Here is a 16423-nt window from a genome sequence, read left to right on the forward strand (position 1 = left end):
ATTGAGTAGATTGGTTATGAAGTTGGACAGAAGACAAATGCGAAACAGACAGACAGATAACGTTTGGATTAATACAAGGTACAAATGTTATGATAAGTAGTGAAACCACCCCCTCACTCAAACGGGACCCCCTATACCACCCCCTCCCCTCCCCTCACCGGCCGTTTTCCCACCGAACCCCAAAGCCGGCTGTTTACCAGTCCCTTCCAATACAGGCCGCCGAAAGGAGACCGTGTCACGCCGGAATGTGGTTTACAAGTTGTGTCAGAGTTCCTCAAATTAGGTCTAAAAACGTCCTGTTTTTGTGGACTTAACACACGGGACGCATATTTCACAACTATACCCTAAACAAGTGTTACAAGTCTTCAAAGACAAAGCATATTTTAATCGTCAAACGTATGTTGGTTATGTATGAATGGCTAACAGTTATACATCTCGCAAACACGGATTAGGTCTAAAGTAAAAGGGTCCTGTTTTGTAGGAAGAACTGACCAACGGGCCGCATATTTCACAACTATACCCCTAGCAAGTATGATAGTTTACAAAGACAATGTAAGCATACTCTAATCGTCAAATGTTGGCTGTGTATGAGTGACTGTACTTTCGCAATCACTCCATAACAAAAATGTACAAACTAGAGAAAAATAACGGTACTCACATATCCCGAATCCCGCTTACTCTCCAACTCGGGGTCCTGTTCCCCGCCCTGGTCCGGGTTCAGATCCTGCTCGCTCGCACTGAAGCCCAGGAGAACGTCAATGTCACGCACGGGAGGAAGCCTAGTTTGTCCCGAGGGAGCCCTGCGGTCCCCGCCGGGTGCCTTTGTCTGCCCTCCCATCCTGGTGGTCCGGCCGTCACTCCCGCGTCCGATCATGCCTTCTGGCCCGGCCTAACGAGACACAATCACCGTCTCTCCCTTATCAAACTCCCGGGGGAACAGACCTGTCGTCTTCTCAACGTGACGGAAAATATTCCACTTCCAGAGACCGGAATTCCTTGTGCATCAGACGGGACCTCTTCGCTCAATTGCCATTGAAAGAGTAAAAGAAAGAAAAGTGCTGAATGTGATGTTCACCGGCGAGGAACCAAATGCCAGCGCTATCTCCTGATATTTCAGCCGACCTTCGGACCCAAAAGGCATCGGCGTACATCTGTCGCGAAGAGGCGTTTGAAGGCTACAAACTTCTTTTGTCTCGTCAAAAACAATGCGTCAGTCGCATCTTAATAATTGTATGGCGAAGAATTGGGGTTAGCCCTCCTACAAGAACTTGGGCCTCGCGACTGAAAATTCCAGGAACTTAGCCAGCGGTGAATGCAGAGTTAATGAATTCCTCGGGCGCGATATAACAGCGCAGCTATTGCCCTAATAGACTTCAACAAAGTTTACGCTTGAGGGCCAGATGTAAAATGGCCGTGAACTTGAGGAAAGCCCCCTGTGGCAGCCGATGTCCTTGTGTATCCTCCAAGCTCCCTCGGTGCAGCTCCTGACACAAAAGGCATGCACTGGCAGCGTTACAAAGACCAGCTTCCGTCTCGCAACAGAACTCTGGAAAAATGCGCCGAAATGCCTGCCTGGAAACACGAGGAATGGCCTGGAATCTGCGGCGCGATGGAGCGGGTACGCGTCTGCTGTTGGCGGAACGACCCACGCAGACTGCTGATGCCGGGCGCTCCGGGGTCACACTCCGTGTTTGTGGCCTAAACTCCGTCTTGCTTAGGGTCGGGGCTTCGTCCGGGACGCTCCAGAGAGCGGGAATGTCGTCTCTGTCTCCCGGCGATGAGAAGAGAAAGCCTGGGGAGGAGGAGGAGGAGAAAGGTGGGCTGCCAGGCTGCCACGGGCGGGTCTCCCGAGTGGAAACAACCACAGGGGCGTTCCACGGCCTTTACTGTTAGTATGCAACTCGGTAGGCGCCCACAGGAGACGCTGTATCACGGCAACAGGTGTTCAAATTCTGGTGCGAGCGGGAGAAACAAAGTTGCTCATTAAAAGTCGTGTTATGCAAATGTAGCATAACAGGACTCTGATTTAATAACATGCACAATTTCCAGCATTACCGTTTACAGTGTTAAATGTTTCGTCAGAGATACTTGCTAAGTTTCACGCAGAGAAGAACATTCTATTTCTGCACTCCACACATTTTTAGGCATCCGTCAAGGTATATAGGATGAACACAATGATTATGTAATTCGTACTATAAAAGTAACTTATGTGTCTTTAGAATTAGTAAAGAGGGGTGACGAAGCCCAGTGATTTCATCTACTCCTGCCCAAACATGAAGCCGCTCGCCAGACACAAGTCGGCAGGGAAAGTAAATCTTGTGTTTAGTTGGGACAAGGTGCACCCAGATGGTGGGGAGGGGGGCGGGGCGCATTCTCGGGAAAACGACAAACAAACCAGCAGATGGCACGGGGACTAACTTCAAGCAGATGCTCAAATGACAATCATAGAGTTAATTGGGTCAATGACACCTGTAGAAATTCGAAGGGATAGACTTTGTACGTGTTGTACCTCAGAGACAAAAACAGCGAAGTCATGAAAATTCCTTTCCAACATCAGCTCGAAGGTCGGTAAGGACAGTTTGAGAGAGTGATGGACAGGTCATTTGCTAAGTAGCACTGCGGGGATGTCTTGTTATTCCTTGTTCGGGTGGGGCAATCTCCAAGCAGATATTGGATGTGCAACACACCGTCCAAAGTTAGTTTGCAGCTAATCCAATTGGCCACTGGACCAATGAACAATCAACAAGATAGAGGAGATCTAGTTGGCAATTTGATCCTCCTCTGCCCGGTTAAGTGTTCACCCTGATCGTAACGTGGAAATTACTCTCTATTTGTCAGTCTTTGTGGTAAACCCGCTACTCTTTGAACAGTACCAATTTCGTAGATCGTTCGTTCCGTCTGACTGACCAAACAACAGGGTGAATTATCCCATAAAGTTCTGCAGGCGTGTTTGCGATGGCATGTACAAGTTAGCATCTATCTTTGTCCCGATGTGCACTAGCAAAACAACGATCGTACGTGACCAATAGCAAGACGTCTAAAATGCCTCAAAACACATGACACACTGAGCCGAACCACACATCTGCTCGGAGTTTACACCATCCACAGTGAGTACGTGCTACTTAGAGGCTTAAGTATTCCAAATCGTCGTGCCGAAAAAGCCTCCAGCAAGCACTGTCTGTGCAGTAGTTTTTACCAATTTACTCAGCTTTTGATCGGATCTAGCTGCTTAGGCTAGAGGATCTAATCGCGCCGCGCTGGAGAAATCTTCACTTAATAGGTCTATAAAACACGTCTGCCTGAACTTGACCCAGACCCCTGTCCTTGACGCAAAGCCGGAGTCCCTGAGCCGGAGTGCCTCGGGGGAAAGCCGTGTTGTTGGGTTTGGCTGGGCCCAATCATGTCTCCAAGAGACCGACTCCTGGTTTACGTAGCCTCCATCGGGCCTTCCTACGAGGTACGGGGATCGTAGAATTCGGCAAAAAAATCGGGGAATTGGCCAGGGGAGTCAGTCCACGCTAAGGTAAATGTTTCCCCTCCGGCGCGGTCGACCAACTCCTCTGGTAACAAAACTCCTCTGGCAAATTATTCTCCCTATAATGTAATGAGCCAGTACAGTGTAGTCAGTCTGGGGACTTACAGACTTTACTCTGGCACGGTCCACAATTCCTCTCAACTGAAAAACCTTCTGATAGGGATTTGTCATAACGTTTTTCCCGTCATCTTCTCTTCAAAGCCACGGTTATTCTTAAACATGCCACAACCAGTGTGCACTGATCTTCTAACCAAATAGTAGATATCAGAAACAGGCGTAGAAGTCCACAGAAAAACAGCATGGAAGTCACGCCCAACAGGCCGTCTGCCACATAGGCAAGTCATGTGAACACTGTCCAGAATGAGAATTCATTCATTTTTTCTTGACTTATTTTGTTTCAAAGTCTGCAAATAAAAACGCCCCTGCACTTCCAGAGAAAACTGCTAGAGGGCCCAAACTTAGGTAATAGTAATCTTTAATAATAATTATAGTAATCTTATGTCCCTTCTTCTCAACCACAAAATCCTCTCTACCAAAATCCTCTCTACCAACCAAAACTCGTGACCATAGCATGTCTAGAACACGAGATATCAAAACCGGAAGTTTCGCTGCAGTACCATACAAAGTCGCTTGTGGCCCAATAATTCAACATACCAACATACCAAATATCATCAATACCCTTCCTCGACCTCTCGAGTTGCTGTCCACAAACCAACCAACAAACAAACAAAAACCAAACAAAAAACAGATACACGTACCCGAAAACACAACCTCCTTGACGAAGGTAAAAATACAATAAAGGGATACTTCAGATCGAAAATGTATGTTGCACAAGGGACTTACAACAGAGTTATCATGTGTGCTGCGTCCCAAAGCAAATATTTCAACAACTGGGATTTGAGGTTTCACCAACTTTGTAGACACAGCGAACGGTTTACCACATGGCTGCAAATGGAGGATTCTGATGAAGTGTAAACCCCTGATCACTGCTTTTAATACTACGCTTATTTGTTGCACACATTTGATAAAGGTATCAGTGGTGTGACCATCATTAAAATAATGGCATCTTGGTTTGTGTCGTTTTCAAATAAGTCACATACGTTAGTGTCATAAGTTACTCAATTTTAATGTGGTTTGTAAAGAGTTGTTATAAATTGTCTGCAGTTTGTATGTTATATGTACCATGTATTTTTTTCTACTCCAGGAAGACTAGCTACTTACTGATTGTTGGATAGCTAAGGGAGAAATAAAGTATTCGACGTATTGTGGGAGGGCAACTTGTATAGGTGCTCATGTACCTGTTTTACCATCCCTTTCAAATTGTGAATATTCAAAGAAAACAATAAAAGTAACGTTTCTTGGTACTGTCTCGAAAATGCTGCACATCAAAAGAAACAGGCGTAAGATTTAATACAAGAAATACACCAAGTAGAGGTTTGGCTCTGGCTGTTTTTGGCGTGTTTAGGCGTTTTTTGCAGGGCTTTCTGTTCTATACTCATTCCTTCATGTTCGCCAGCCAGGCAAACAGTACAAAATAGAAAGCCCGACAAAAGACAAACTTCTGCTTGGAGAGTAATAAGGCAAAGGCATGCGCAAAAATATGAACGCAATTGCTAAATCCCTTTTCACACAAAATGCCCGGGGCACCCCCGGTTAGTTTCTGAGTAGTCGGGTCTATCAAGGCATCGTCCGCCGTATGAAAACTGAGACTGTGGCGGTTTGAACCATTCGAACCGAGTTTGCCCTGTTCACAAGCATCGTTGGTTCGGGAACTGCCATCAGTTGTCCAATCAATCAACACAGCAATTGGGGGCGGATTTTGGGGCCAACCCCCCGGGGAGGGTGTCCTTTTTTTTAGGGCCCCAGCGGTCCCCTTTCCTTTTTATCTCAATCAACAGGAACAAGTGTTCTACATTTTTTTAGCCAAGGTCAGGACAGGGCTCATTGCCATCTTTTTTAGGGGGTTTTTGCAAGATTTAGGGCTTTTTTCCAGGGCGGGACTTTTTAAAAAACCCCCCCCCCCCCCCCCCCTCGGAGTGCCATACAAAGTACGATGTACTAGCTAAACCTTGAAAAAAGTGCAAAATACTGAGATTGGCCCTAAAGCTGGTTTCGCACTGGACTGCGCCGAACTGCGCTGTGAAATATTTGCGTGAATTTGCGACGCATTTGTGTATGAAGCCTAGATAAACAGGTTATCGGAAAACCTTATGAATAAAAAAACAAAACAATGTATAGTGATTGAAAGTCTATCAAAAAGAGTTTTGCAGTTATAAAAGGATGTTCACTTATGGACTTGGCGCAAAATTGGTAAGATATTTTAGAATATATCAGGCGCCACTTTGCGATTGGCCAATTTGGCGAAGTCCAGTGAGAGGCCCGCTTGCTTGACATCTGCTTTGGGAATGAGCCAAGGCCTGTACCCCGTCTGCTCGACACCTGGAGCCGCTTGGGGATATTTGATTCACTGCATTACTCGGGTTGTTGAACATACTTACGTAACATTAGGCAAGTTTGGGTGGTGGTATCTTTGGAAATCTGCCCGGAATTCCTCACCAAGGCGCCCCAAGGTGACGGGAAGACGGTGTGCAGCTCGTCATAAGGAGATCTATCAACGTCTTAAGCATCTTCCCTCAGATTTGGCACGAGAGTTGAAGAGCAAACATTTTTCTTGTATTCAGCGGGAGGCAGAGGTGGTAATGAAGACCTCTTGTTGTCCCTACCTGCCAAAACTTCAACACCCGGAGGGTAGGAACACGGCTTTAGCACGCTATTTTTGTGAGCTTTCGTATAGATAACACCTGCTTTTACTCGTAGCTAGCATCATGGTGCCTGAGGCGGCGACAGTATGGGGGTGAGGAGGTGGGCGTTGGTCGCTTCTCTGCTGGATAGCAGAAGCGAACACAGGAGAGAACTACTATCCAGATGATACCCAGGCTACAAATTTTGCTGGTACTTTAAGTTAAGTTTAACGAAATCAAATAGAAAAGTTTCCCTATCACTACCAGATCGCGTCTGTCCCTTTGGCGGATACCGTAGCCATGATAGGGATAGATTGCACCCAGTGTACAAAGCTGACGCGGTTTACCGGTTACGTGAAACAAACAAAAACAGACAAACAAGAACAGAACGGAAGATACCATGTTACATCTTGGACGTTCAAATGAAATTGCTTTGAGCAAGGGAGACAGAAAGAAGCGCTTTGAATGTTCCGGCTAACTGTATCAACTGTATCAACTTATCTATAATACAAAGAAAGGATCAACATCAAACTACAATAGACGTAAGTTTTACCTGGTCAGTAGCCACCATACTTCATAGTGAGCCCGTGCATAGGCTCCGTAACCCTCAGAGATCGAGTCATGTCGAATAGTCAGGCTAACCGACCGTAACTCTCCCTTTATTCTATCTACCAATATGGATGACTTTTCAAGCTTCACTACACACTCTACCAAGTTGAGTTTGACCATCCATCCCTTGTACACGTGGTCCTTCCTTCATATTTATCTTGTCTAGATGAAGCTCACTTAATCACTCTTTATGTCAACCTTACTAGAATTCCTCGTCTGATCAGTTGGAAACGGTGACTGTATCCTGCATCTTGTAGAGCCTTGGCCACGACCTCTACGAGGTGAACAACCACGATGTCAAGAGCCAAGTGAGAGACCATAGCTTACCCTACCCGCTATCTATTGATGCTGTCTGGTTACCATATAGTCCAGGCTCCATGACACCGAGGGGTCGGAACACGTAACTCATAGTTCTCACGAACTCCTACCATGTCTTTGACCTTCAGAACTGTGAGCAGCTTTGTTGCGTCTTTGGGGCGGGTAAAGAACTGGTTTCTTGATAGATGTTGTTTCCTTAAAGTGCCCTAAGGCGAGGGGGCAAGTTAAGAAAACGACACGTATAACGAAAACCGTATATCACCAGCATACCGTAAATACCCTTTCACACGTTAACACAATATCCAAGCAGATCTTTGGAGGACACTTGAAATTGTAATGACTTCTGCTTGCCTCTTTTTCTGTCAGCCGATACGGCAAGATTGGGTGGGCCATAGTTTTTTACTCCGTAGAGGCAGTGGGTTGTTATCCTGTGTCTGGGGGTACGGTATTGGAAGGCAGAGCCCAACCATCTCTTTCCACTGTCTTTTCTCCCAAAGTCAGGAACGCATTTTACACCTGGGTGGAGTGAGGAAAGTCGTGTAAAGTGCCTTTCCTACGAACACAGCGTCTATAAAAGAACGCCGGGATTCAAATCCGTGACTTCTTGATCTTGTGTCCGCTAGCCTAGCCGCTCGGCCATTCGACGCCACCAATTGTGATACTTTAAAAGATGGGGCTTCTATAAAACGGTACGATTGTTCCTCCCAGTATCTGCTTGAAGATATTGGGGCTTTGAATGCCGTCCGCTTATAATATCCAAGCGGATCTTACGGTAGCATAAGATATACTATAGTATAATATAATAGTATCAAAAGTTGCCAGAGGAGTGAAGCCGGCCTAGGAGTGTGTTTACATGGCAAATGTACACCTCTGCCTCTTGCCTGAATACACCCCTTGGCCAGTTTAGTACTATCTTCTGCCATCGTAGGATCTGCTTGGAAATTAGTCCGTTTATATTTGCAAAGTCACAGCACACGTAACGACCAATTCTGCCTTCTACGTGCCGAATGAATTACATCCCCAATAACGCCCGAGGCGCCAGGGACACATTAAGCCGTAATTCTGTGATTTGTTCAGTCCTGGGTTGTTTGTTTGCTTCGTATTAGAGTTGCCAGTTGGTCGTGTAAAAACTAAAGTTACCGCCTCCCGTTACCTTAGATGGCTTTTCCAAGGGTCTCGCGGTACGCTTCAAGTTGATAGCCATGGACACTAAGAATCCAATTCAACTTGAACCCAGACGAAATTGTACAAATGTGTACGTACAGAAGAGCGCAGCTGTTCGTTCCTGGTACACTTACATTGCAATAACCTAGAACCAAGTCTCTTTGCTGCTGTACAAAGAGAAAAAAATACGTAAAGCCAAAGAAGATCAAAGAAGCCTGTTTTGAGCAAAGAGATGATGTGTGGTAGAAGGCAGAAACGGACGCTTCTGTACAAAGTTTCTTTTAAGTAGTCCACATACAGGCTATGGGTTTTGGAGTAGCGTTTTCTGACCATATATACTACCCCCATTTACCAGCCAACATTGCACTTCGACCAAAACTACTTTTGATACAGTTCATATGCTAATAATCAGATATCTCTATCAACACGGTTCATTGTCCTTTCTGACATCTACTTCTTACTCCAACAGGCCCACCCACAAACCCACCGTTTTACCGCGAAGGGTCGTGATCTAAATCATCAGCGGATGATGACAGACGCCATTTGATTTTGTCTCCCGTGTGGAAAATCTAATCTTTTTCTGTCGTAGGAGAGGCACCTTGGCGACCCGCCTGGATGTGAAGAGGGGTGTATCCTGGTACCCTGGTATCCACTGTCTACCGTGGATTGACTCGGCTCTCTTCGGGGTAGATGAAGCTCTCTACTGCCGGGGTCATCGTACCCGGTAGAAGTTGTATGCGCTTGGAGTTTAATTAGCCATCCATCCTCGGGATGAACCGCGTAAAACTCCTACCGTAGTGCGAAAGATTTCCCCGGCGGTAGAGAGCTTCATCTGCCCCGCAGAGAGCCAAACCAATCCACGGTAGCCTGGATACCAGGCTAAGGGGTGGGGGTCATCTGAAAGGAACTACACGGAGACATTCAGACGTTGACGAATGTCCTTGTTGCTTGTGAGTAACCAGCACACACACGCACATGTGCTGTGCCGTTGCCAGATCGTTAGCCGTGGGGGAACTCTACTGTCACAACAATTTTGACTGGAGCCAACAATTATAACCGCGACGGTGAGAAAAACGTGAGGGCAGAGAGTACAAATGCAGCAATGTTCGCGGTTTTCGCGTTGCCAATTCACCGCGAACTTAAAACCACCGCGAACATTGTTCCATGGCAGTAAGAGACTACAGTGCATGGTAAGACTGCAGTGAATAGTACTACCGCGAACTTAAAACCACCGCGAACAGTCCTTTTACCCGCTACCGCGAAATTAAATCCCCGCGAACTTAAATGCAGTACTAGAACTCTCCAAGCAGAGGTTGGTGGGGAAGATTGTGACCTTCTTCACATGATGTCAGGCTTTCCCGCGCCCAGTTTGATTAGGCTACGATTATCCATTAATATGCGACTTGTAGCAGAAGTTGGCGGGGCTAACAGATAGAAAACTGTCCATAAGATAAGAAGGTCACCATCTTTCACACCAACCTCTGCTTGCAGAGTAGCAGAGAGGGAGAGTGGGTGGGTGCACGTGGGTTTAGGTGCATGGTAGTACATGTTCCAGATATAATCTGAAAGTTTATGATATACAGACCTTCATCATGAGGTTTCTATAAATACTTTTGTCGACAAAAAATGCAACAATTTCCGCACACGTGAACAGACTATAAGAGCGCAATGTTTCCAAAGTATTAACGAACGGCCTTCCTGATGATCTGATCTGTCATCACAGTTTCCTCACACGATGATCGGAAACTTCGCTGTCTTCTGTCTAACTGCTGACAGTGCCCAACTTTTGACACACGAAAAACCCCGGTGATGAAAACATGGATCATTTGCCGATAACGCAAGGGTAATAGTTATTCGCGTAAACAAAGTAGAATTTAGAAACGCTCAGACGTTTTAGAAAGCATCCGTTGTAGTGACTGGACGAGAATCTTACCACTACCAGGTTTTCAACCCAAACTCCAAATTGATGCTAATGAGGTGAATTTCTAAGATGGCTCAATAGAATTCGAAGTCAAAATAAGGCTACAAATAAGTGTAGGGAAGTACCGAAAGGTATGGGGAATTGTTAGATCCTATCCTTTACAATACACCAAGCAAATTTCCTTGTAAGTCTAGTTAACCTTTATTCGTGGGGTAACCTATATCCGTTGCTTTTAAAACAGGGTATCTGGGGACATCAACTTCGTCGGACAGTGGTTTGAAATTGCAGTTTGAAACCACCGTCTATCGATATCCCTAAATACCCTACTCAAAAACGGATAAAGGTTACCCCGCGGATAAAGGTGAACTAGAGTCACCCGATAACAATAAATCCGGCTATCGTGAAAAGAAAAGAAGTGCGCTTACCATTGACGCCTCTTGTCACCTCAGCAGATCTGAAAAAAGTCTCCAAACTTTGCTTTTCGTTTTTTTACATAAATCGACAACTATGAGATCCAGTCTTTGTCTAATTTTGGCTGCAGTTTCGAGTGGATGGTAATGGAACCGTCATGCGTATGCTGGCCTTGAAGGCTTTTGGGACACTTCTCAGCTGGGAAACAGAGATTGAATGTTCCTCCGAGGATACGTTAGCACGGACACGGAAACAGGTGTAGATTTATTTATCCAGTAGTCACGCATCCGCTAACCTGTCGGAGATTTATTACACAACAGGAGTAATACTAGTGGGACCGTGTCGGGAAGTTCAAGAAATGACGCCACCGAGAATCATCTGGGTTTCTTGATGCCGGTCCAGGTCTTTTATACATAGATCACGGTGTCAACTGTCAAGGATAGTGTTGGGATCACTTCCCGACATTTTAGTTTCATCATTGCAGAGGGGGAGAGGGTCAATTAAGTTATGGAGGGAAAGGGGACACACACGTATTGTTTGTTTGTATGCAATCGTTAGGTTTCGCTGTAGTACTGTGAAGAAAACAAGATAAAAGAAAGTAATTTTGATGGTGATGGTGAGAGGGTCATATGCGATATATGTACATGTTTGTTGCCTAGTTGGTTGATTTATTTGGTGCAAGGAGGTTTATTTTTGGTGGTAGCGCAGTGCACAGCTATGTCATTACAAAGAGCTGACCCTGGTGACGAATATAGAAAATCTACGTCAGATTATGAAATACAGTATATTCAACTAAAAAAAGACAGATTTTTTTATAAGAGTTTACACCTAGTCAATAGTCAGAGGCATAATCAGTATGTATAGAAAATATGGCTCTTCCAAACTATGGCTCTTTTAAAATATGGCTTATCCAGCAAGGTTCACGACAATGGGGTTATGCGATGTGTCGTTCACGATCACAGTGGATGTGAGTAAAATCGGGCTTAGGCTAAGAACACCGTCCTTATGAGCCTATTTAGTCTAGTCAAGGTCATTTCCTCTCCACTTTGACCTTGACACCGGTACACATGATTGTCCCCATCAGAGCGGTGTTTTCGTAAGAGGAAACATTAGCGGCCATCGGATCCGCCGTCATTGTGACAGAAACATTCCATCTGCCAAGGCAGGTCACCAAAAGTCTTGATCCTTCCGACCTCAGGCACTCGGGAAGATTCCTCACAAGACGTCTTCAAGGCGATGGGAACTTAAAGATTAAGACAAATCTGTAGAACCGTGGCTTTTCTTGTAATGTTTATATCGAGGGATGGATAGACCCTACAGAGTGGGTCATGGTTTACTGTGGTTTATTCCAGCGCGTCAACAATTCCTGATTCCCGACACTCTGCCCCTGACTGTGTGATAACTGACGTCTGGTCTCTAACGGTTAGCCTGGTATCCATCCCCATTCAGCTACAAGTCCGGGTAGTAACAAAAACCCGTAGCCTGGTATCCACTTCCATTCAGCTACCAGGCCGGGTAGTGACCAAAACACGGAGTTCTGGATAGGAACAGGGAGATAAATATGAGCGGATACCAGGCTATTTCCAGGCGGTGAAAAAAAGTTACGTAGAAGCTGATATTTCTTCCCATTGGTAATACACATTTGGCTATGTCTCCGCGTTTTTAAGGAAAACGACGTTTGACAAAGCTAACGACATTGGGTAGCGCTGTGTTTAATACATAGACTGATATCTTATGAGTTGGTCATGACAGTAGCATATGGAATTGAGACATCTAGGCTACCCCGTAGGGTGCACCCAAGGTTAGTCCGTCAATATGGTGTTGACTCGCTCTCCAAGCAGAGGTTACGCTAGTTTTTGATGTCTAGTTAAGCGTTTTTATTTGTTATTTTTTGCTGGTGAACAAAGAGAAAAGCTGAAAGAAAAAACGCATAAAAAGACGTCAAGAAACTCGCTGGAGCCTAAGCTCTAGTTGTTGATCCGCACGGTGTGTGTCGGTGATGATCGGGGCCTGTCCGGTGTAGGTCGGTGATGACCGGGCTGACCTTCCCTGTGTGAGTCCTTGATGCATGAGGTTGACCCGGGCAACCCGGTGAGAACTGACGGCAGACATCTCCAGGTTAGCGGGAATGAGGGATGGCGTGTGCGATGTGATGTGACTCGGGCGTCGGTGGGTCAAGATTCACGGTATGTCGCCAAGGTTAAGGTGAAGGCGACTTTCTATTTGACTCAACAAAAAAAAAAAACAAAAAAAAAACAAAAAAAAAACAGGGATCGTTTAAAAAAGCTGACCACCTGAAGATGGATTGTGGACAATCTATATCAACACGACACACAATATGCAGACATGTGGCCACAGGTGGACATAAGGTAGAAGTAGGAAAGCACAAGACTAACGCGTGCCACAGTACGTCCGTCCGCCCAAAGCCAGGCGGCACGTGATCGCATCAGGTGAACGCCGAAAGACTCGCAGGGGTGAAGGGGCAACAGAGAGCCGCACGCGGCACAGTAGGACTCCACCTGTGCGTCACTTTTGTGATAGGTGACCACCAAGACATGGATGCAGGGGAGGGAGGAGAACACGCGATGGCCGCACGCGGCACGAAACGGATTTCCGCCCCCGCGCACCTGAAAGTGGATGCCCGAAAGCAGGCTAGCTAGGTATTATAGCTCCCGAGCAAACTTTCGGGTATATTATAGCTCCCGAGTCTCTTCTGTCCTCTCCGTAAATATTATTTGTGGAGAGGACAGAAGAGATTCGGGAGCTATAGTACGGTTCGGTACCAGGCTAAAAGCAGGCACTGTACATTTCAGGGGAATGCGGGTAGCGCTCGCGGCACATTTACTAGGCTTGCCGCGCGCGTGACTACAGGTGGCTGTTCAAAGCGCGGACGCTTTGGAGGCGAGGACGCCCAGTATGTATTTTGTATGGAGAAAGCTCAAACGGCGAGCACACAAACCAAACTTACCTTGTGCTCTGATGACAGTACACATTGATTGCGCGCCATCTTCCTGTTTAGTATTTGCTTTTCTACTAGATTCTTCTTATCTAGCTCGAAGTTCTACAGCCTACAAGTTTGGATCACGGTTCTCATTGATTGTTGGGGATTTTTATTTTAAATATATTCGGTTACCTTCTTCTCTGGCGGTCATTGCCTTTACTAAAGGGGTTAAAGAACTTGCCTTTACTCTTTTTTAAATGGAGAAACGCCAGGAATCGGTTTTGTCCCAAGTCGGAGAAATTGCCTCCTACGTAAAGCGCGGCGCTTTTGTCGGGGGAGTTTTTACCTCTCATGACGGGGTCGATTGGACGTGTTTTTAACAATAGCACGCAGAACCAAACTGGTTCAGTATGCTCCGGAACTGTCGCCACCAACATCAAAGCCTGACCTCGTGACAGCCACGGAAATAAATCAAAACTTCCAGTGACCAAATATGCCCGCTATGCAGATTGAAAATTCATCGCACATTTTGCTTTTGTTCCGCTCCATTATGGAGTTAGCAGTCTTGACACTTGTTTCGACTACCTTGTTAGCGAGTCTGGGATTTTCTTATCACCAATTGGGGGAAACAGCTCATTCTAAGAACCATGGAGGACATAACACCAAAAACATCACACGGCTCTTTTCTTTCAAAATGTACAAACCGTTCTCTTTATTTGGCATACATGCCAATACCTTATCTATCAATTTTTTGCATTCTCATACTTTCAGATGTAAGACACATGCCCGCCATTTTTTCGCGGTAATGTACACCCTTACGCTAATAAATCCATACTTTCCGGCCAGTAAATGAAATTGAAATCAAACAGAGATATCTGAAGAATCTTATCACAGAGATGACCAAGAGAAATCCTGTGGAGAGTTGGGTCGACCCCCGCGGGATTAGGTCACCCCCTGTCGGCGCTGGGCAGTGGCGCTAAGCAAAGCCACGTCCAGGCCGGGCCATGACGGACGACGTCCGCGATCTAAACCGACACGTGTATGAGCGGGTTTTCGGAGTCATGCGGTGATCTTGGAGGGAAAGGAGAGATCTCATCATCGGGCGGATGCTTCACAGCACTTCATCATGACTATCATTTCCCGTCCGTCCGTTTCTCTGACCTCTAGTCACCTGGGTCTAGGCTGGACATCAGAGTTGAGCCTCCCCATTGGAGCCAAGCATAAGAAGCACTGAAACAAGACCTAGCTTAATAACTTATCCAATTTCAAGGTTAGAATTTTTTCTGCAGCAGAAAGTGACAGGGGTCTTTTTTTATAACCATGCAAAGAAAATACGGGGTTGTTCAGCTCAAACTCCGAGAAAAGCTTAGGCTGAATACAATTCTTCGTAGTGACCGCTGACTCGGGACGTGGGCTTACTAAGAAAAGCGAAAGTACTGAGCCAGCGGTCACTACGGAGGATGGTACTCAGGCTAAGAAAGCTATCTGCTTTGAGAGAAATGTCGTCTTTGACCCCAGTTTGCTCCTGTATCCATCTGCATGACCCAACAGCTCAAAATCTCTAAATTGCTGAACTGGGCAAATTTTGATCAAAATGGGAAAGCCTACATCCTACCTATTTTCTCTAACCCAAAACGTCTCAAGATTGGGTCAAAGTTGTCAAGGAAAAGAAGAATTTCAAGGATCTGTAAGCGGCACTAAAATTAGCGGAAGCTCACGCGTGAACGAATCTTTCGGAAGGGCCACAGGTGCGTGTACGTACGTGTGTGTGTGTCGGGGGTGTGAGACCACCTAGTGTTAAAATAATGCAGCGGTACCCACAAGGAAAGGTTTAGATAACCTTATCAAGAACTGTGCCAAGAAACAAATGGAACCCTTACAGATACAGTCAATCGGCTCCGGTAGAAAAGTAGGGGTGGGGGGTCGGCGTTGGGATACCAGAAATTTTACCAAAGTGTAGGGATGGGTTTGACTTTGAACCCCGGAAGAAGTCATCTCATTGCGACCATCTTCGGGTCTTTGATTAACTTTTAGTCGAATTTTAGAACTCTGGTTACGGGATAATAATTTGCTTGGGGAGTTTGGGCACGGTTTGAAGGGCCGTGGCCGGAGGGGGTAAGGGTGTTAACGTTCCTGCGGACTACCAATTATTCTCCTTCCTGCCAAATTCTACGATCCGTAACGCTAGTTCACCTATATCGCTGGGTAACCTATATCCGTTGTAATTTCAGAAACATGGTATTTAGGGAAATCACGTCGGTGGAAAAGGGTTTCAAAATTGAATGATTTCCATGTATAAAAATGTTTAGAATATTGCAGTTTGAAACCATCGTTCGTACGATCCCTAAATATCTCTAAAACAACGTTAACGGACATAGGTTACCCGGCGGATAAAGGTTACCCGCGAAGGAAGGACTGGTGGAGGATAGCGTTCAAGAGCTGCTTTCGAGAGTGCGAGAAAAAGTGGAAGCTATATTTCGTGAGGAAGCTAATTTTAGAATTGTTTCAAGAACTTCATATGTCCGGACAGCCTAGACGTGTGGGATGCAAGAGCGATGTGAAGTTTGATTATTTCCTGCACTTCCCAGTAGTTACGGCTAATCTATAACCGCTGTTTGGTACATTTACCTTTTGACTGAGTCAATATTTAAGGGTATTTGAGGTAAGCATAAAAGAGGGCGTTTGAGGTAACTGCACGGGACGAGAACTCGCACGAAAACTGACAAAAGGAAAACACAAGTTCAACTCGGCACCACCTGGTGAGACTTTGGGTCGGCGCAGTG

The 16423-nt window shown here is 45.8% G+C and overlaps 1 protein-coding gene across 40 annotated transcripts in view; it reads right to left on the bottom strand.

Annotated features, from left to right (window-relative positions):
- The window catches only part of LOC118418691 (FH1/FH2 domain-containing protein 3-like), an 82644-nt gene extending 80813 nt beyond the window's left edge, over positions 1–1831 (bottom strand). For 10 of the 40 annotated variants that reach the window (XM_035824693.1, XM_035824699.1, XM_035824696.1 and 7 more), the window contains exon 1: positions 659–1829. In XM_035824693.1, the coding sequence (XP_035680586.1) occupies positions 659–874 (216 nt within the window). In that variant the 5' untranslated portion in view covers positions 875–1829. Of the gene's footprint in view, positions 1–658 lie in introns of all 40 variants that reach the window. The other 30 variants (XM_035824707.1, XM_035824704.1, XM_035824703.1 and 27 more) reach the window with 13 other exon arrangements.
- Between the last annotated feature and the right edge of the window lie 14592 nt (positions 1832–16423).

This window comes from Branchiostoma floridae, chromosome 6 (genome assembly GCF_000003815.2).
Source record: "Branchiostoma floridae strain S238N-H82 chromosome 6, Bfl_VNyyK, whole genome shotgun sequence".
In the NCBI taxonomy this organism is placed as follows: domain Eukaryota; kingdom Metazoa; phylum Chordata; class Leptocardii; order Amphioxiformes; family Branchiostomatidae; genus Branchiostoma; species Branchiostoma floridae.